The sequence below is a fragment of the Octopus sinensis genome, linkage group LG21 (genome assembly GCF_006345805.1).
Source record: "Octopus sinensis linkage group LG21, ASM634580v1, whole genome shotgun sequence".
Classification (NCBI taxonomy): Eukaryota; Metazoa; Mollusca; class Cephalopoda; order Octopoda; family Octopodidae; genus Octopus; species Octopus sinensis.
The window spans coordinates 7,600,269-7,621,401 of record NC_043017.1 but is presented as its reverse complement, the minus strand read 5'-3'; the positions used below and the strand labels follow the sequence as shown (position 1 = coordinate 7,621,401).

Here is a 21,133-nt window from a genome sequence, read left to right as displayed (position 1 = left end):
TTGTATTCTTAGCTGGCAACTCGCCTGGGTCTAGTCTAAATCTATTAAGACTCTCTGCCCATCTGATGTAGGAGTGGCTATGAAGGTACAATTGCAGCACAACTGACTTCCCAAATCAATATCTTCAAACTCTCTCTTCTTCTCTCTCTCTCTCTCTCTCTCCCCTATAACCATAGCTTGATAGTTGCTAGACACTGTTTGATAACAGTCCTGCTTTGACTTCAGTAAAGCCAACTAGTTACAGCAATTCGATATACATTGTAAAAAATTATTTATTCATTAGAGGAGGGCCATATCTTGTGCAATCCTTTATCCATCTCTGCAAATACATGCTAAAAGGCAAACCAAGGGAACCTATATACTTGCCAGACTTACTAGAAATAGCAGCCATATCTTCCTCAACTGATACATGACTACTTTCATAAAGAAAGGACATGTAGCATAATATTAGGCCTTGATTGCTGTCTGAGAAAAAAACAGTTATGGCTGGAATGTTCTGTGAAAACATGTCTGTTCATAGGGAAATACTACCTTCCTTGGGAACAGGTGGAGGTTGGTGTCTGGAATGGCATCCAGCTATAGTAAGTTTACCTCAACAAAGTCAGTCTGATCCATGCAAGCATGGAAAAGGGGGCATTTTGTCCTACATTCCGAGAGATTGTTACTTTGTTGATTCCCTTCCTCTTGTGTGTGTCTCTAATGTGTTCCTGTACAAATCCCTAATTTCAACCTCATATCTGTGACACCAAAGATTTCTAGCAGTTTATGATAATCTCCCCCCTCTCTTAAATATAATGAATTTAAGGAAAACAATGCAAAAACTAAAAAAAAAACCCAAAAATGGTATCCTGAATGTTGTGTACAAAAGAAATTCCTGTGTTTTGATTCCTGGATTTAGGTTTAGACTTTGCTTTGTCATCATTGCATTACTAAAATTGTTTCATTCTGTAGATTAGGGTTGTCATATATAGTATAGTCGTGTAATCAATTTGCTATGTATAAAATGTGTGTGTCTATGCAGGTAGTCATGTAATGTCAGACTTGGATGTCTGTTAATGTTTGTCATATCCTTTGTAAAGGTTATGCTGCTGTAGATGGAACCACTGCTTTTTTAACTGTTCTTTTAAAAGTTTTAAATTTACTGATATCTACATCAATCTATTATACACAAAAAAATCACTTCTAATAAAGTTTCTCTTTAAATATTGTGAAGGCATGTGGTATAGTAGTTAGGGTGTTGCACTTGCAATCACAAGATCATGGTATTGATTCCTTGACGGGAGGGGGGAGTAGTTGTGTTCTCGAGCAAAATTCTTCATTTAACATGGCTTCAGTCTACTCGGCTGTAAATGAGAAACCCTGTAATGGACTGGCATCCTGTTTTGAGGGAATGTTGTGATCTTGGTCATTTGTATGTCATGGACACCAGGTAACTGGCCCAAGGAATCCTAGGACTCTGGACAGTAATGTCCAGTGGTTTCATGATGATGGTGCTGATGTGAGACACATACACACATGGGCACTTAGGTGCAAAGCAAGGTATAAAAAACAGCACTTGAATCCCAAATGTAGAGTAAACTATATATTATTGAAGCTGAAACACATCTCAGACTGTTGCATCAAGCTTCATATAAATGCCTGAGGATCAGATTCATGGTTTGGCGCTTAAAGTTTTTCAATTAAGGCTCTGAAGAAATTATAAGATATTGCACAAGTACTCGGCTCCGAATGCCATGCTTCTCATAGCAGAAACATCTGTAAGCTAATGGAAGTGATTATGTAACTCCAGTTCTTTTGTTATTCTAGTAATTGATATATGTGTATATATATTTATATAGAATGAAAAAGAAAGTTTTCAAATGTCTCATTTTCTAAATGAACAGTTTATTGTAAACAAGTTATTTCATCCATAAGATAATATTTTAGCATCAAGTACTCATGTTAAAGTTCATAGAGTACATCTAGAGATGAGCTTGAAACCTTGCTTCGAATGTTTAGGTACAGATAATCCATTTGTATATCCCACTTTTGATGGTTTGCTTTCGTATGACCAAAAATTCCCTTAACCCCTAAGCATTTAATCCGGCCATATCTGGCCTAAATATTCTACCCGTTTTATGTTCAAACTGACCAGATCCAACCTATCTCTCCTACCCGACAATGTCGTTCTAAAACTGTACAAACACCATTGAAATCTAGAGGTTATGATAATGCATGATTAATTCAAAACAATGTATAAATAAGAATTACATTTGGTTAAACAGATGGTCAACAATCATGTCAAGTGTTGTGTTATGGTCATTCAAACCCTCTAATCAGTAGACAGTCAAAGTGAAATCTTGTCTGTCTAGTGTGATTGTGTTTGCAGTAGTAACTCTTTCTTCCTCTCATCTCTGCTTTTATCACCTGGCAAATATGTGAATTTAAATATTTGGGTTATCTGCAATGTAAATGTTCTGCTGAGGTTTCGAGTTGGTCTCTGGTTGTACAATGATTCAGAAAACTTCTGATGAGCATTTTGCACCAAAATGTCATTTTGGGGGGGCTGGATAATTTAGTTTTACAGTAGACAATGTTTAATTAAAAATTAATGCACCAGATAGTTTCCACCATTTTATTCAATTTTAATTTTATGTTTCTATATAATTCTAATATATGAGTATGGCCACATGGTTAAAAAGTTTGATTCCCAATCACATGGTTTTGGGTTCAGTCCCACTTTGCAGCATCTTGGGCATGTGTCTTTTACTATAGACCTAGGTTGATCATACATACATATATATATATATATATATATTATATATATATATATATATATATATATATAAAGTATAATCAGCCGAAATTGCGAAGATAATCTGGTACTTGACTGAGGAAAGAAAACTTCAAATGATCCATCCTTGTTTTCTTTGTATTGTCTATCTGGATGTTGTGTTGTCCCATTTTTGTATCACCTAACTGTCTGGATATTTTGCGTTCTTGTCCCATTTTGTATTATATATATAATGTTATGCCTCGGGTGGATGTGTTTCCACGACTTGACATTGTGCAATTGTTGAAAAAAGAGCATTATCATTATACAAACAAGCCTTGTCCTTTGTTTCCAATATTTAGTTGGAAATGGATGAGGGTTTGCAATAGGAAGGGTTTTAGGCTGTAGAAAATATGCCTTGATGATTTCCATCTGATCCATGTGAATATAGAAAAGTTGGTTTTAAAAGGTTGATGGTTATATATATATATATATATATAAATATGTAGTAGTAGGAAGGGCATCCAACTGCAGAAACCATGCAAAATCAAACTGGAACCTGGAGCAGCTCTTTGGTTTACCAGTTTCAGTCAAACCATCTAACTTATGCCAGTATGGAAGCCAGACACTAAATGATGATGATGGTGCGTGTTTGAGTGTGTGGCTGTGTGATAACAGGATTGCTTTCTAGCCACTTGGCTCTAGGTTCAGTCCCACTTTGTGTCACCTTAGGCAAGTGTCTTCTACTATAGCTTTGGGTCAACCAAAGCCTTGAGAGTGGATTTGGTAGGCGGAAACTGAAAGAAGTCTGTTGTGTATTTGTGTATGTCTTTGCATTGGTGTGATTACATCCCCATAGTTAAGTGGTTCAGCAAAAGAAACTGATAAAGTACCAGGCTTTACCAGGTCAATTCACTGAACTAATATTCTTTGAGGTCATGTCCCAGCATGACTGCAGTCTAGGGACAAAACAAATAAGATACATCATAATTTAACATCCTCTTTTCCATGTTCACATGGGCCAGACCTATATCTTATCTAAGTGGATATATGTTAGTATGAAGATATATAAATAAATATCTGTAAAATAGGCTGTTATGTAATACATGATGAACATGAGAGTATTGTGTGTCCATACATTCCCTCAGAAAATAGCTACCTATTTAACAATAATCAATCAATTAAATATATTCAATACAACTTACTCAGTCTTTATTCAAATATGTTTTGGTTTAGTCTTTCCATTGTAGGTAGTGTGACACTCATTAAAAGTAAATGGTGGGTACTAAATTAATACTAAATAATAATTAAAATGTTATTAGTACTCATTAGAAGCAAAAGTAGTTAATTAAAACTACTAAGCTGTGGTTAAATGTTTCCTTTTTAAATTGCATCTCTAAATAGTTTGGTTAGTAACTTTATTTTTAAGTTTCTTTTAATGAACGTAAATCACCATTTTAACATCTCTTTTTTAATTGGTCAACTGAGATTTGTTGAAGCAGATTTTTTCCTACAGCTGGCTGCTCTTCTGTTACCATCTCTCACCTGTTTCTAAGCAAAGTAATGTTTTTCCCTAGTTATGACATGTTTTCATGGTGGACTGGCAAACAAACTTGAGCACTTGCAAAATGGTGGCATTTACAATTAGCTCATGATACCAAGACAAGGACAGACAGACACCCACACACACTCACCTACCTGCAAATGGTTATGTATGTTGGTTTGGTCATGTCACTACTCAGGTTATATAAAATGTCAGTGTTGTAGACAGATATATGTTGATGATGTCTCTCACAAAAACTGGAAACATGTTTTGGATTGTTCATCATGTTTTGCAAAACGGCATGATAGCCTTACTAATGCTGGTGGCATGAAAAAAGCATCCAGTACATGTTGGAAAGTGGTTGGCATTAGGAAGGGCTTTCGTTCGTAGAAATCATGCCAAAGGAGACACTGGGGCATGATGCAGTCCTTGGGTCCATCAGATCTGTCAAACTATCCAATCCTTGCCAGCATGGTGCATGGATTTCCTTCCCGCTTTTTTGTGTCTTGTTAACATCAAGTATCATGTAGGGTTAGGCTAAATTGAACACAAGAAAATTTCTTTCGAATTAGATTCTACATTTATATCTACTATGGACAATAATAGAAATTTAAGCATATAAATATATTTTCATTGGCCTTACATCTCAAGGACATCTTATTCACAACCACCAGGAATATTTAGCTAAAAGTGGAAATGTATATACAATATATATACCTTGCTCCTCTTTCCTTAAAAGAAAAAAATTACCAATTCCAATGACTTCCCTCAGCCTGTTATCAGATTGTTATTTCCACTAACCTCTCAAAATCTACATCCTCAGTCTTTTAAAAGTACATGTATTCACTATTGAAAAGTGCACTACTCATCTCTTTTGAGCCAATGAGGAAGCCTTAGCATGGTCATTCAAACTGCTAGACACAGCGGTCAAATCACTCAAAGTTCACACTGCTACCTTTATAAGGAAGGACACATTGGATAATGTTTCCTGAAAAAGACAGGATGGTCATGGCCAGAATACTTTTTACCATAAATTGACATGATTAGTGCTAACCTTGGGCTAAATAACAACTTATAACAGTTCTTATCTACTTTATCTGTAATAGGATAAGAGATGCATTCTTCCATTGAGTTAATTATAATGTGTGTGTCTTTTCACTTTTAGAGAATTCCTATTTTATAGATCATTAAACTCCAGATAACTGATAGCCAACATTATTGGGTCTGCTCTTTTCACTGTACTTTATACCATTATTATCATTTATCACCATCTCTTTAGAATTCTCTCACTATAACTCCCTTGACACTCCATCATTAACCCCATTGATTTCCTACATATGTCTGTTATCATTCTTTTCTTCTACAAGTGGGTAGGTTGAGTGTACAAGGTATCCACTTGTAGATTATGGATTCAAGTCTGCAGCAGACATTTACTTGTGTTTCTAACCCATTAGCATTTGAACCATCCATATCTAGCCCAAATATTCTACCTATTTTATGTTCAAACTAGTTGGATCTTGGCCTCTCACACTTATTCTACTGTCATTCTAAAAAATATATGATCAAAATCTTGAAGCTACAAGATAATGCATCATTAATCGAAAACAAGCATACATTTGACAGTGTAATCTGTTAATGGGTTAGACATAATGCTTTCTTCTACATTACCTGTCAGTAGCCATACTTGCTACCAAGTCATTTAAAAATGTTAGTTGCAATATTCACATCACATCTAGGGGGAAAACTTTTACCTTTCCTTTGCGTATCAAAGAATAGATCCAACATTTCCTCTGTATATCGTAAAAGGCAACTAAAAAAAGGTTTAGATTGGATCTGCACTTTGACCTCGTGAAACTCTCACCAGCAACGACTACTCAAACAGACCCATGGATTAGAGGGTTATTGCATAAGTGTCATCTTCCATGAGTAAACAATCACCAACAAATAGTGGATGCAGCGATGCACTGTTTCAGCACATGCCCCTATATTACTGTCACTTTGCTAAATGCCATAAAACTGAAGTGAAGCCTTGGAGTGTCTTTTCTCTTTGTAGAATGAGTTTCTCTTTTATTATTGTTCAGTAACCATGCAAAGAAAACCTAAATGACATCCAAACTCAAGTTTAACACTTTAATTGCCAGTAATAGCTTTTCTCTCTCTTACAGAACTGGTTCTGTGTTTAGTGAACCTACTATTTAGCATTAGCTTTTAAATCTTTTGTACATGGTCAGATCTCTGTTAACTGTTTTGAACTTATCAGCTGTCCTTGCATGAAAACAGAATATCATGTATCATGATTATATATATATATATATATATGAGCAATAATTATAATGGTATAGAATATGGAGACTTATTCATCCTCACAATTTATTTCCTTTTATTTTACAATTTCATACTGCATGTTTTAATGGTTGATACAGCCTACATGTTTCCACAGCACAATATGGGCATATGGGCAGTTGGTCATGCGACTGGGTACATATATATATATATATATATCATCAATATTATGGGTTGGATGGGTCTCCCAGCATAGTCTTTCATCAGTTCTTGTGGTTCTTTACTTCATGACGTTGAACCTCCTGAAATCAGCTTTCACCGTTTCTTCTCATATTTTCCTTAGTCTCCCTCTTTTGCAGGTTCCTTACACTTGGACATCTTGATCCTCAACTGTCATCATTCATATTTACATTTTTATTTTATAAGGGCTCTTAATGCTATCTCCTCTTGCATACATGCTATGTAATTTACTCTATGGAAATTATATAGTATTCTATGGAACTCATACCTACTTCTCTTCATATCTTGGAAGCTAGTAGAGTCTTGTCTTTTTCTAGTTAGTAAAACTTCAACTTTTGCTAGATTTACTTAAGACCTTTTTCATTTTAAGCTTTCTTTCAATGTTTGGATCTTTTGTAATTCTTAGATTTAGCTATGCAAACTGAGTCAATTAACATACAACTTGTTTGATTACTAATTATACTTTTTACTCATTTGAATCATGTGTTAGAAATATTCAACGAAAATTTGTAATAAGCTAAAGCAAATGGGGTCCATTGGAAAATACCAATGCTGTGAGGCTTTGAACTGCTGACCAAATCTTTGCTGTAGCTATTGTATTTGTGCTATATGAGGCAAAGCATTATTATTAATGCTTGGTTGATAAGTTAGTTCACTTCTAATTCATAGTTCACTTGGTAAGAATAGCTTCTACAATATTTCATGTAAAATGTCTATTTACTGAAAAACTGTCTTTGTCATATCTCTAATGAGGAAAACAAATGATCACATTTCAAAATATTCTTATTTTAAATATTAGTTTTTCATTTCATGGTTTGTTGTTAATGCTTATCTCCAGGTTAACCCAGATCAAGTAGACCTTTGATCAGGGGGCATTCCAGCTATGATTATCCAATCTTTCTAATGATGTAGGGGGTGATTTGAAAGAGCGATGGCTGCTATTTCTTGTAGGATGAGCAATATTAAGGCTTCTTCATTGGATTGCAATTTTTCTCCCTACATGGGTTTGTTGGATAGATATGCAAATTTTTTTTACATTGAAATTTGCTCAGGATACTTACTCTTTACTCTTTTACTTGTTTCAGTCATTTGACTGCGGCCATGCTGGAGCACCGCCTTTAGTCGAGCAAATCGACACCGGGACTTATTCTTTGTAAGCCCAGTACTTATTGGATGAAATTCTTGAAAGTCTAGTAAAAGATAAAAATATTTAGCACATTGGACAAAATGCTTCGTTTCATTTCGTCTGTCTTTATGTTCTGAGTTCGAATGCCACTGAGGTTGACTTTGCCTTTCGTCCTTTCAGGGTCAATAAAATAGTACTAGTTGAGCACTTGGGTCAATGTAATTGACTTAGCCCCTTCTCTGAAACTGCTGGTCTTGTGCCAAAATTTAAAACCAATATTTCAGCAAGATAGATTATAGAGAGTTAAATGTCTCTGATGGATATAACTGAGCGCCTACAACTGTGAAATGTGTGTTAGTGAGTGAGTATGTATGTATGTGTGTATGTATGTATGTGTGTGTGTGTGTGTGTGTGTGTATGAGTATAGAAGTGCACAGGCAAGTCTGTTTGGTTAAGAAGCTTTGCTTTGGGTTCAGCTTCAGGCTGTCCAATGACTTGGGAGTGAATTTGGGAGAAAGAAACTGCATGGAATCTCATAATATGTGTGTGTTTGTTGACCCCACCAGTTTAACAACTGGTGTTGGTATGGTTGTGTCCCTGTAACTAAGCGATTCAGTAAAAGAGACCCAATAAAATTTGTACCAAACCTTAAAAATTTGACTAAACTCTTCATGGCAATGCCCCAGCCTGGCTGTAATCCAATAACTGAAACATGTAAACAATAAAAGATTAATATACATATATACACACTGACACACACAAAACAGCATAATCACTATCATTCTGTTCATCTTTCAGTGTTGCTATGAGTCGACTAAACCTTACAGTACAGTGTCATTTTAAGTATCTCGATCCTGCTGTCACTGATGTTCAATATTTTCATATCTGGTCTGATTACTAATCCTTTACTCTTCATTCATATACTTCTCCCATGATTACCTTATATCATCGAACCACCACAGGCTTTTTATCTATTGTCCATATCCAAGTCCATACCAACCTGTTTTTCTTTCCTGCATTTGAAAGTCAGTCTTTGATAACCCTGTTTTACTCAGTCAGTCCTAGTCATTTTACATTTAAATGGATCACACTCAAGTCATCGCCACTCATTGCTGGTCTTCTGCATATCCTGCTTGTATTTTACTACCATATACAGTATTTAACAGTCACACTTAGAACTTATGTAGCCTACTTTTTATACAGAGAGTCCTTGGAAGAGAATGTTGTTATATAATGAACTTGTTAAGATATTTCATTTAATGTTTATGTTGCTGTAAATACCAGGATATTACAGGAGTATTTTTATGGAATTTTCAAATTACTAGAAAGTTGCCCTCCGAGGCACAAGTCTAGGCAAGGTTGTTTATGGAAGACCAGCAGTTGCCCATGCTTGCCAGTCTCCCCTCTCCACACCACCAATGTTATCCAAAGGAAAGGTAAAGGGGCCAATACAACTTGGCACCAGTGATGTTGCGACTCATTTCTGCAGCTTAGTGAACTGGAGCAACATGAAAATAAAGTGTCTTATTCAAGAAGACAACACACAGCCTGGTCCAGGAATCGAACTCACTACCTCGTTGTTGTGAGCTCAACACTCTGAGCCATGTACCTTCACACATAAAACTTCATATAACTTGTTTGACTTCTCTAGGCGTGATCTTGTTTAAATTACAAGATGTCACTAAAATGCTGTGTATTTGTTAGCATAATTTGTCTTAAGAATCCTCTAGAAGAAAGCATATTCTGTTCATTATTTGTCAATAAAACTGCTGGTGTTCACACCTTCAGAGTAATAAATGGTTATTTATCAAAAACTTGACTTATCAATTCTTAGAAACTTCAGCTGAAAAAGTTGTATACTGTGTTGACCTTTGTTCAAATAGGTGTGTGTTAAGAGCTTTGAGTTTGCAACATTTTTGTAAAACTTTTGCATTCCAAACACTGTCTATAATTATATAAACTGCAGCACAAACAACTCCATTAGATTAATTTTATCATATAGGTGCAGATGTAATTGTGTGGTTCAAAGGCTTGCTTTGCAACCACATGGTTTTGGGTTCAGTCCCACTGTGCAGCACCTTGGGCAAGTGTCTTCTACTATAACTTGTAAGGGGATTTGGTAGGTGGAAACTATAGAAGTCCATTTTGTGTGTGTGTCTTTGTGCTTGTTCCTTCCCCTGCTTATCACTTGACAACTGTTGGTTTGTTTATTTCCCCATAACTTAGTAGTCCAGCAAATGAGACCAATAAAATAAGTACCAGGCTTAATAAATAGTACTTGGGTTGATTAGTTTGACTAAACCCTTTAAGTAGTGCCCTAGCATAGCTATAATCCAGTGACTTAACCCAGTAAAAGGTAAAGAAACTTGACCTGAATAAATAGGTTGCTTTGTAGGAAAGATAAGCATGGGGAATAGTAACGCTAGTACTGAAATAAAAATTTGTTTTATTCATTCTTTTAAACTGAAGCATTCAGTTTCAATAAGATGTTTCCATTGTAACATTTTACAGTTAATCAATTCCTATCGGTCGAACCCAAACTAGAGAGAGAGCTTTTTGGCTGCTTCTTTGATTTGCTAAAAATAACAGACAAGTGTCCCTCAAAACATTTCCTGCCATCATTATAAGAAAGGAAGGACATGTTAGATAACGTAGTTCTAGAAAAATGTTCTGAAGAGATGGAATAGTGCCAGATGGAACATCTTTGACCATAGGTCTCACTCAGGAATAAACAGTAATAGTTCACTTTTTTTAAATCTCTTTATCTCTGTGTCATTTGTTATTAAAACATTTGGAAGCCTGAAACAGCATGGGCAGTTGTTTAGACTCAGACCATCCTATCCCATTCCATTTTATCTTGTATTCACACATAACGGTATCTAGGATTATGTTTTTATGTCTTTTTGTAAGATGGTAGAGTGTGATTTAATGGAAATTTGCCTGCTATTTCTATCAAGAGTAAGAGATTGTATAAAGGCTCCCTTGTTGGATCATACTATGAGTGGTTAGATGTAATTGTGTCATTTTAACATCTATTTTGCTGTTTCTATTACCAGTTCCACTGACTTCAATAAAATTATTCTACCAAGGCAAAATGTGAAGCTATAAAATTTTTATAGTTCCCATAAACATTAAGACAGAAGTGAAACCATTCTTGGATACTAGGTATTAAAAATGTCTGATCTGTCATTGGCACACAACCACATTTATGGGCAGAGAATAGTTGATTAACCTAATATGTTGTATTTTATCAATCCTGGAGAGATGAAAGGCTAAGGTTAACATTGTTAAGACTTGAACCTATCTATTAACTTAACATCACAAAATATTTTGTCTGCTACTCTGCTGATTCCGCTATTTTTTTGCACTGGACAGGCATTTATTTTGTTTTCTTTATTTGGTCTTTGTTGACTGCAAGGCAAGATGAATGAAATGTGTTTTGACAATATCAAACTTTATCCACTTGATCTTCTCATCATCACTTTTACATTTTGCTTTTCTATGCTTACATAGGTTGGTTGGGTCCTTTCCAGCACAGCATCTTGTTTGTTGTGTTCTTTTGTGACATTCAACATCCTGGAATCATCATTCACCACTTCCGCTCTTGTTTTCTTTGAATTTCCTCTTCCATAATCCTCTTCTGCTTGGATATTTTGACCCTTCTTTACCTATCTGTTATCCTCTATAGGCATCACATGTCTCTACCAACAATGTTTGTTCTTGCACTCTATAACTGATTCCTCTTATACCCAGTTTCTCTTATCAGATCTATTTAAATATAAGTGAGCTTACATATTTTTGCTTGTTGCCAAATATATACCCTTCAAAGTTCAGATTAAACAATTACTTTGGTTTCAGTTTTTTCAGCATTTTTTTGATACCTTGATTATAACAGAGGAAATATCTTCTCTTCTAGTAAGAGGGATGGCATTAACTCCCATTTCTGTGGGAATGTTTTAGCTTAGTAATTTGAAAGTCAGTGAGACATTTGCCAAGCAGAAACCTTTTTGCACTGCTTTTAACATAGACATGAATCTTTTTATGGTATCTATTTATAACTAGGTGGATTGGTCTAGAGACTGCGCGATGCTGATAATAGAAGGAAAACCATTAACCTTAGACTAACAGCCCACCGATTCACCTTGATTACACCAATCATTGATAACTTTGCAGTACTTATTGATCATTCATTTTTGTACATAATTAATATAATAACAATGTGACTTATTTTAATTGTTTACAATTTCACATATCTTTAACTGATTAAATTAGATGGTACTACCATTTTAGGCTTTTCTTAAAACTTTTAGAGATGTGATTTTTACACTCTTTAATAGTAACTACCCTACCTTCTTGGGAAGCTAGCATGGGAAGCAGACATTAAATAATATATATTTATATGTGGAGACATGTGCATGGCTGTTCGGTTAGGAAGTTTGCTTTTCAGCTACCTGACTTTGAGTTCAGTCTTGCTGAGTTATACTTAAGGCAATGCCCTCTACTACTGTCCGAGCTTGTCCCTGCTTTGTGAGTGGGACTTGGTACATGGAAGCTGTGCAGAAGCCCATTTACAAATTAACTCGTGTGTCTGTGTTGGCCCCTGCCTAAATACTCAGATCGATTTGGTTGGTTAAAACTTTTTGAAAGTGATGTCCCAGTATGGTTGTAGGCATATATATATATATATATATATATATATATATATATCATAGGCCTAACAAGTTAGCTATTTGGACTTAAAACCAATATTTCTCTTTCTTAGCATTTAATAATGTCTACATGTATATTATTTTAAGAAGTGTATATTTGTAACAACCAGATACCAAAATACTAGATATCTACATATTTTTATATAATATGACCTTGGCCTCCTTATTTAGCTTCCTAATTGAGCAGACCTATGGCAAAAAACATTCCAACTATAGTGTATCTAGGACTATATCATACAAAATCGTTCTCTTTTAAGATGGTAGGGTGTAACTGAAGGTAATTATGCTGTTATTTTTAATAGGTGAAACAAAACCAGGATTTGTGAGACCTTCTTTGATGTGGTTGTTTTTAGACCAACTTGCTTTCTTTCTTGGGGTCAAAATTAGAATTATTTTACAATAAAACTAAATATTGCTTAGGTTGATAACTATTAACCCATTTCCTGAATGGGACAAGGATGAAATTGTCTGCATTTTAATTGTCCTGCAATTGTGATCTTGTGCAGTTGTAACTATGTTATCCTGTTTGCGTGTATTTTAATACTTACCAATTTAAGAACCTATTAAAGACTTTAGAACCAAGAGATATATTAGTCACTTTATTAGAATGATTTGTTGATCATCATTGTTAATATAACTAAGATCTGTTGATAGAGCATATACAGGTATATAATATAATATAATGAAATTATTGTATACAGTGCTCAGGTGCATCACAACTTGTCAGAAAGTGCATATAAAGTACATGCAGTAATGTAGAAATGTCTGGAAAGTGAACAGTGTATGAGTCAGATATATGCTTGCGTGTGTATGGAGGGGAGAAAATCAAGTGTAGTGTTGGCGAATCTCAGGAAGCATGGAAGTTTTGAAGGAGGCAAATCTCAGGAAGCATGGAAGTATAGTTTGGGAGTTCAGTAGATGTGATGTTGAAAATAGGAGAGAACCAAGGTGTATAAACTGAAGTGGCAGTACCTAAGTGTGGTTGTTAATGAGTAATTAATGAAAAGACAGGAATAGGTTAAGAGAGAAAAAAGGCTCCTTGCAGCATTGGCAGCAAAAGAATATTTGATGGGTGTGAAAGCTTGATTTATTTTTGTGCTAGCTTGAGAAACTCTTTTAGCATTCATTGATTACAATTTAACGTTTTAATTGTTAATTTAAAGACGTATGCATATATTTTTATATTTCTTTGTAGTTTTCACCTCAGACACGAGGCGACATTCGTTACCTGTCTTCAACTGGAGGGGATGGCTGTGTGTGTTTTTGGGAATGGAAGGCATCAACCAATGTTTTCAAGTAAGTATATATTGTATTCTGTTCTAATTAGTGAATGTAATTAACTGTATTACAAATACTAATTAATTTTCTTAATTTCAATGATCAGATGATAAGTATAACCAAGTGTTTCATGCAGATCTCTGCTCTTAAATTATGGTTAGAATGAATAAGGTAACTGTCTAGACTGTAGGCTAGTAAATTGTTAGACCAGACCAGTATTTTCTGGTTGCTTGACTTTGACCCTTTTCTTATTATATTTCTGTTGAAATACACTTGTTTATCAAATAATTTCGAAAATAATGAAGAATTTAGTAAAATAATTCTGTCATTATTAATTTGGCGTATGGAACATAAATTAGCATGAAATTTCGATGGAAAGTTTTAATGTCGATCCCTTTAAAATGGGTTCTTTATCTCACAGTCAGGCTGCTCTTGGGGTAGGGTTTGGTATATAAAAAAAAATGTTAATGTCTGACTTGTTGGATTACCTCTCCAGTATATGTTGTTAACCATAATTGTAGTCTTGTATGGTTCTCTATATTTCAAATTTACTGTTTTCTCTCAATCTTTTACAGCTTAAAGCCTACCAAATTCATTGAACGGTCTAGGGCTGGTGCGCAAATGTTGTGTTCTTCCTTTAGTCCAGGTGGAATATTCCTGGCGACTGGAAGCTCTGATCATGTTGTGAGGGTGTATTGTTTTATGTCAACAGTACCAGAAAAGATTTGTGAGTTAGAATCCCACACAGTAAGTACCAAATGTTTTGACTGTTCTCATTTTATGTTTGTGTTGGTAAACTGCAATTTTATATTATTTTCACTGGTTGTTTCTGTTACAAATTTAAAGCACATGTATATTTCATAAAATAATTGTATTTTTAAAAAAAATAACATAGAAAGAAATTGTGCTCATTGTTTTATATGAATCAAACTATATTCAGTTTGAATTTGATGGTACCTTATCGGGCCTCAGATTTTGTAATTGTATTTGAAAGAATAGAGTAAAAGGTTATTTATAAATTGAAACTTTTGTCATAAAAATATCTTCACCGTTCTTGCATATTCTTCTGCTAGCAGATATGTCTGGCTATTGGCGAAGGGACAGATTGGTGCAGGCATCTTATGGTTTGCTGTGGGAAAAGAAACAAGTCAAAAGATTTGGTGGAACGGCAAAGACCTAGTTTTGCGCTGATGAAAAATTGTGACATCTCTGTTGAAAGCAGACCCACTTCCTGTAAACCTTGCCTCTGGTTCCACCATTCTTTTATGCCGTTATAACAACAACAATAATAATAATAATACTCAGATTTATGGATTGAGAAGTGAACTTTTCTTCAAGCATCACACTGTTTATTCTGTCTGTGGCTGATTGTTTAAGTAGGGGTAAAAAAACAAACCATTTTTACTTTAAAAGAGAACAGTGTTTCCATAAGCTCAGTATTTTTTGTCTTGTATGTTAACTGTCTCAGACCCAGGTCTCTATATCTAACTTTACCCTTCACTTGGGCTCCTGAGCAAAAAATTAAATAGTTGCATATACAGCTCAAGAGCAAGAATTGTAGGCTCTTTTTTCTGTGTTGTTCATTACTGCTTTGCTGGAATCTGGCAGAGATGTTTAATCTATTCCCGCTACAATGAGAATACGGTGTGACAGGGTTAAGAAGAGTGCAAAGACTTAAGTTCAGTAATATAGTGTATGAGATTAGATTATGGTTGTTTGCTTGATTAGCTCCATGGTAACTCAAGAAGCTTTGTATTTCCTATATGGAAATGAAATTTCATTTGTATCATTGTAAAACGTTTTCATTTCAACTTGCTATCCTCTTTCCTAGGATCGCGTTGACAGCATTCAGTATAGTAACAGAAGTATTCGGTTTGTCAGTGGGAGTCGAGATGGCACTGCACGAGTTTGGCGATACGAACGCCAGGAATGGAAAGCAATGGTTCTTAATATGAGCACAAAATTACCAAGGTAACTTAGTGTTTCTGTAATCTCTCTGCCACTTCCTCTGTCTATATTTAATTTTGATTTGCATATGTCCATCATTTCACTACAATCTTTTTAAAGTAAACAAAATCAAAATTTTTAATTGGGGGTGGGGGTGAAATTAAAAAAAAAATTTTTTTTTGTATATTTGTAATCCCCAACATCTAAAATGTAGGAATCTGAAAAAAAATGTTTTTTTTTAAATGGGTTATTCAAGGATTCTGCATTAGCCCCAAATTTTCTACTTAATAATTTCTATGAGGGCTTTGCTAATTTAAAAAAAACAAATATTTGAAAACAAGAATTCTCTTTCCTGTATTTAGTGCAAGTTCTGGAAAAGGTGAAGAAAGCAAAGCTATGAAATATAAAGTCACCATGGTTGGTTGGAATCTAGATGATTCTTTTGTGATCACTGCTGTTAATGATTACTCGCTAAAAGTTTGGGATTCATACACTGGCCAACTGCTGCATATACTTGACGTAAGTTTTATCGTTAAATTTCTTATGATGATATATTGCATTCTTTTTTAAATTTTTATTCACATTTAACCAAACTCTTGGACAGTATAAACTACTGTTTATACAGTCCAACCTATGCTAGCATGGAAGGTGGACATTGAATGATGATAATGACAATTTTATGATGAAAATTTTAAAGTTTTGAACATTTTTCATCTTTAAGTAAATTATCAATTTCTTGCGTTTAAAATGAAGCCACAAATTTGTGAGAAGGTTGATAGAATGTATTAAAGGTGACCCTTGGTATATGCTAGTACTTATTTTATTGATCTTGTTGGGATTTTAGACACTATAACATGAGGCCTTTCTATCTTCAGTCCATGCTTTAGTTTATTGGTGCATGCATAACTGTGGTGTTAGAAGGTTTGCTTTACAACCATGTGGGTTTTCATTCAGCCCTGTTGTGCTACACCTTGAGCAAAGTCCAAAGATATAATCTTTGGACTGGACAATGCTTTGTCAGTAGATTTGATAGATGGAAGCCACGAGGAAACCTGTTGGGTGTGCATATTTGTATTTGAGTTTCACTACTTGACAACCAGTGTTTGCTTGCTTATGTCCTCCATAACTTTGGTGTTTGGCAAAAAGAGATTGTTTGAATAAGTGACAAGCTTGACATACTGGAGTTAATTTATTGACTAAGCCCTTCAAGGCAGTACCTCAGCATGGTTGTAGTTGTATGACTGAAATGAATAGAAGAAAGAATTTAACAGAATTTCGTTTCTTTCTCATATATATATATATATATATATATATATATATATATGCTTTCGGTGCGAATGGTTTTTTTTTAATATATGGTGCCGTTTTTACAATCCTGTAAATGTTGGACTATTTTCCTTAGTCATTGCACGGTGATCACTTTAAGCTTATATAAAAATACCATTATTATTATTTACAGGATTGTAGAAATAGTGCCATATAAAAACCCATTTGCACCGAAAGCATATAGAAAGTTTAACATATGAAAAAAACAAACACGAACTATTATAGTCCTTAATTTGACAGGAAAAGGGAGGTTGATTCGCATAGTTGTGTGGTTAAGAAGCTTGCTTTGCAATTACATGGTTTTGAGTTCAGTCCCACTGTGTGGCACCATGGACAAATATTTTCTACTATAGCCCCTGGATGACCAATGCCTTCAGAGTGAGTTTGGTTGATGGAAGCTCTGGCAGCCTATCGCATGTGTGTGTGTGTGTGTTTGTCTACCCCCTTCCATTGTTTGAAAACCAGTGTTGGTTTGTTTACATCCTGTAATTTTGTGATTTGGCATCAGATTGATGAAATAAGTACTAGATTTTAAAACAAGAACTAGGGTAGATTTGTTTTACTAAACCTGTCAAGGTATTTTCCTGTCATGGCTACAGTTCTATGACTGAAACAAGTAAAAGATGTATGAATGCATATATGAGTATAAAATATATAGATGTTTATGTATTATTAACTGTTTTTTATAGGGACATGAAGATGAAGTTTTTGTTTTGGAACAATGTCCAATTGATTCCCGTTTGTTGCTGAGTGCAGGCCATGATGGTAACATTATATTGTGGAATTTAAATACTGGCAAGAAAATGAAAAGCTATTTTAATATGGTAGGTTTTTCTTTTTCTTTTTTTCTGAAATTGTTGCCTTCATTAAAAACTCTAATTTTAGTCATTGATTTATTTTTCTTCCTCTTTAATTCTTTAATATCTTTGTATAATTTACTAGCAACTGATCCTGTGTGTGTCAGTTGATATCCAATTTTTTCTCTCTCTCTTCCCTCTCTTCTCTTTCATAATTCTTCCTTCCCTATTACTAAATGGTTGATGTTATGTTACTTCTTGCACTCATCACTCGTAGGCAACATTTTCATTATTTTTCTTAATGTAGAATTCAAAGCCAGTGTTAAATTTATGAAATTTTAGTCTGTTGTACAATCTCCTTGCTACTTATAATGGTGAAATAAACTTTGTGGGTGCCCACTTGCAGCAGGTTGGAGTGTACTGTGGTACCTGTTTGAGGTGAGGCGTAGTCTAGCATGATACCTGTTTGCAGTGAGGTACTTGTTCACAGTAAGGCAAAGTGGAGTGTGGTACCCATTTGCATCAAGGTGGAGAATAGTTACTGAAATTTTAAATCTTCTATTACCAATAGCTGTGCTAAACCTTGTTTTATGTTGAATATTATAAATAATCTTTTATTGGTGTTCGATAAACTAAATTTTTGTTTCTTTTTATTTCTCTTCAAAAATTTGTTAGATTGAAGGCCAAGGTCATGGGGCAGTATTTGATACAAAGTTCTCACCTGATGGACAGGTGTTTGCTGCTACAGATTCTCATGGTCATCTATTGTTATTTGGATTTGGATCTCATGAGAGGCACAAAAAGGTATATAACACCACAGATATAGAATTTTGATTACTGTATAGTGATTATGTTGTGTCTGTCTGTCTGTATGCATGTGTGTGTATGTATATGTATCCATCCTATAGAAAATTATGTTCATGAAAGTCATGTCGTAATGTAAAACCCATTCTCCCATAGATTTCCATGTTCATTAATCAGTCTTATAATTTGACAGTAACTTTTATTATATTAATCAACATAAAACTTACCTTAAAAGTGGTTAAAATCATATCTAATTAATGTTGTGCGTTTTTAAGGCTATTATGTGTGTATATGTATTTTTTAGTGATAGTAAATGGTGTTCCTGTGTGTTTTAAGTAAATTTACACAACTGTCCATCACTTCAATCTTCAGGTACCAATGGAAGTGTTTTTCCACACGGATTATCGTCCATTAATTCGAGATGCTAACAATTATGTTTTGGATGAACAGACTCAGCAGCCCCCTCACCTTATGCCAGCTCCTTTCCTGGTGGATATTGATGGTAACCCCTACCGCCCTATTATGCAGAGATTAGTTCCAGGTCGAGAGCACTGCAAAGATGAACAACTTGTACCTCAAGTTGCAGTCAATGAAGAAGGTGAGTAATGCAATACACAGACCAGTTTAATGGTGGTGCAGAAGTTGTTGTAAATGGTTTGATCTGCGGAAAGTCACTCTGTCCGTTGCCTTCATAGGCTTCGTGTTTCTTCTTGTTTCTTCCTTTATTTATTCTTGTAGATTTTTGGTCCTATTTTAACTGTGATACTTCAATGTCTATGTTACTGTTATAGGGAAGTTATATCTTGGTGTCTCAAGGGATGTTCAAGTCCCTGTTGAGCCTTCCTACTTCACTTAATTTCTGTATTTTGGGATTTCTATCTGGAATGAATACCTTGGAAGATTGGCTAAATAGATGAGTAAATTATCGATGCACTTGTTCAAAGGATGGGGTTTCAAATACACTTGAAGGTATTTTATGTTTCTGAGGTAAACCCTTTAGTCTGCATTGTTTCACTGCCCCTGAAATGTCGAGAAGAATGTGTGGTAAATTACATAGGGATGTTATGCCCTCATGACCCAGATCTAGATTAAATCTTGCATTTTATTTGGTGCCAAAGCCTTAGAGAAGGCATTGATTTGTCAGACATACTTACTGTCAATCCACTACAGGTTGACAGTGTTTACTGGTAATCTAAGATATATTAAAGGTTACAATTTTATATCCAAAATAACTGTCTTATTGAAAACTATTCAGAGGATTTCCTATGTCCTTAATTTAATTATTGTAAGCAAAGCAATTGCTGGAAAGAAGAAAGTAAACTTCTGACATGTGTGAGATCTGCTTTTGATATCCTCATTTTAACTACTTCAAGTATCTTGCCTCAGAAATGTTTACATATTCAGTTGTGGTATTGTTGATTACTAAAAAGATGGCCATCACCCACTTTGAATCCATTCTTTATTAGTTCATTACATCTTGTACTAAAATGGATTGTCAGGAATGACCTTCAACATTCTGAGTGAAGTCTGAGACCCAATTTCAATTTGTAGCCTTGACAATTTTAACTACTTTTATAATAAAACTAACTTTGAAAAAGCAAGTATTTAATAAATACCTTTGATAGTCAAGCCACTGATAGTCTTCTACGCTTTTACTTGACCTAGAAATAATAGCCAAGTCTCCCACAGATTGACCCTACCATTTTAAAAATGGAAAAAACATGTTGAACAATTTAGTCAGGATATATGCAAAGATGGGGAGGGTCATGCTAAAAGTGCCTCTGATCATTGATCTGGAGTTAAGCATTAATAGTGGAGCAGTTAAGATATTTGATAACTGAATTATATTTGTGTTTAAAATAAGATTATCAATTTTTATTTTTATCAGTAATTAATGTTTCTGAAACTAATTATTTTTTTGTAATGTTGAAGCAGTTTGTTTTTCTGTGATTGATAATCGATATACCTGCATAATTGCTTTGATTAGGTGACCATGAAGTGATAGATCCCCTGCCGCAGGATGGTGAGGGTGGTGTAGATGCTAATGGACAACTTGATCGAGACTGGCCGAATTTAGATGCCATGATAGTGCGTCTTCAAAGAGAACAAGACCAAAGGTTGGCTATCCAAGGTAGTAGTACACCAGTCAGACCTCAGCCAGTACAGAGGCGTAAGTTGCTAGATTATTTCTCTTCTTGTTACCTGTTCATCTCAGTTTCACACATTACTAGTTTCAATCATAGACACTTTTCTCATCATCATGTTTGTGTCATTTGATTGAACCAAGAACTTCACAGCCATGCAGCAAGTTTCTCTGCTCTAGGCAAG

The 21,133-nt window shown here is 34.7% G+C and overlaps 1 protein-coding gene and 1 long non-coding RNA gene across 3 annotated transcripts in view; one reads left to right on the top strand and one right to left on the bottom strand.

The window, feature by feature from the left end:
- The window catches only part of LOC115222972 (PH-interacting protein), a 56,887-nt gene that overhangs the window by 13,416 nt on the left and 22,338 nt on the right, over nucleotides 1-21,133 (top strand). For both annotated transcript variants that reach the window (XM_029793393.2, XM_029793391.2), the window contains exons 9-16: nucleotides 13,849-13,949; nucleotides 14,507-14,678; nucleotides 15,763-15,902; nucleotides 16,241-16,397; nucleotides 17,894-18,028; nucleotides 18,677-18,805; nucleotides 19,178-19,403; nucleotides 20,793-20,975. In XM_029793393.2, coding sequence (XP_029649253.1) covers nucleotides 13,849-13,949; nucleotides 14,507-14,678; nucleotides 15,763-15,902; nucleotides 16,241-16,397; nucleotides 17,894-18,028; nucleotides 18,677-18,805; nucleotides 19,178-19,403; nucleotides 20,793-20,975 — 1,243 coding nt within the window. The remainder of the gene's footprint in view (nucleotides 1-13,848; nucleotides 13,950-14,506; nucleotides 14,679-15,762; nucleotides 15,903-16,240; nucleotides 16,398-17,893; nucleotides 18,029-18,676; nucleotides 18,806-19,177; nucleotides 19,404-20,792; nucleotides 20,976-21,133) is intronic.
- LOC118767463 lies at nucleotides 1,002-15,449 on the bottom strand. Its single transcript, XR_005003388.1, has 4 exons — nucleotides 15,328-15,449; nucleotides 4,548-4,552; nucleotides 4,354-4,364; nucleotides 1,002-1,013 (listed from the first exon to the last, which is right to left on the bottom strand). It is a non-coding gene; the product is annotated as an uncharacterized LOC118767463 (long non-coding RNA).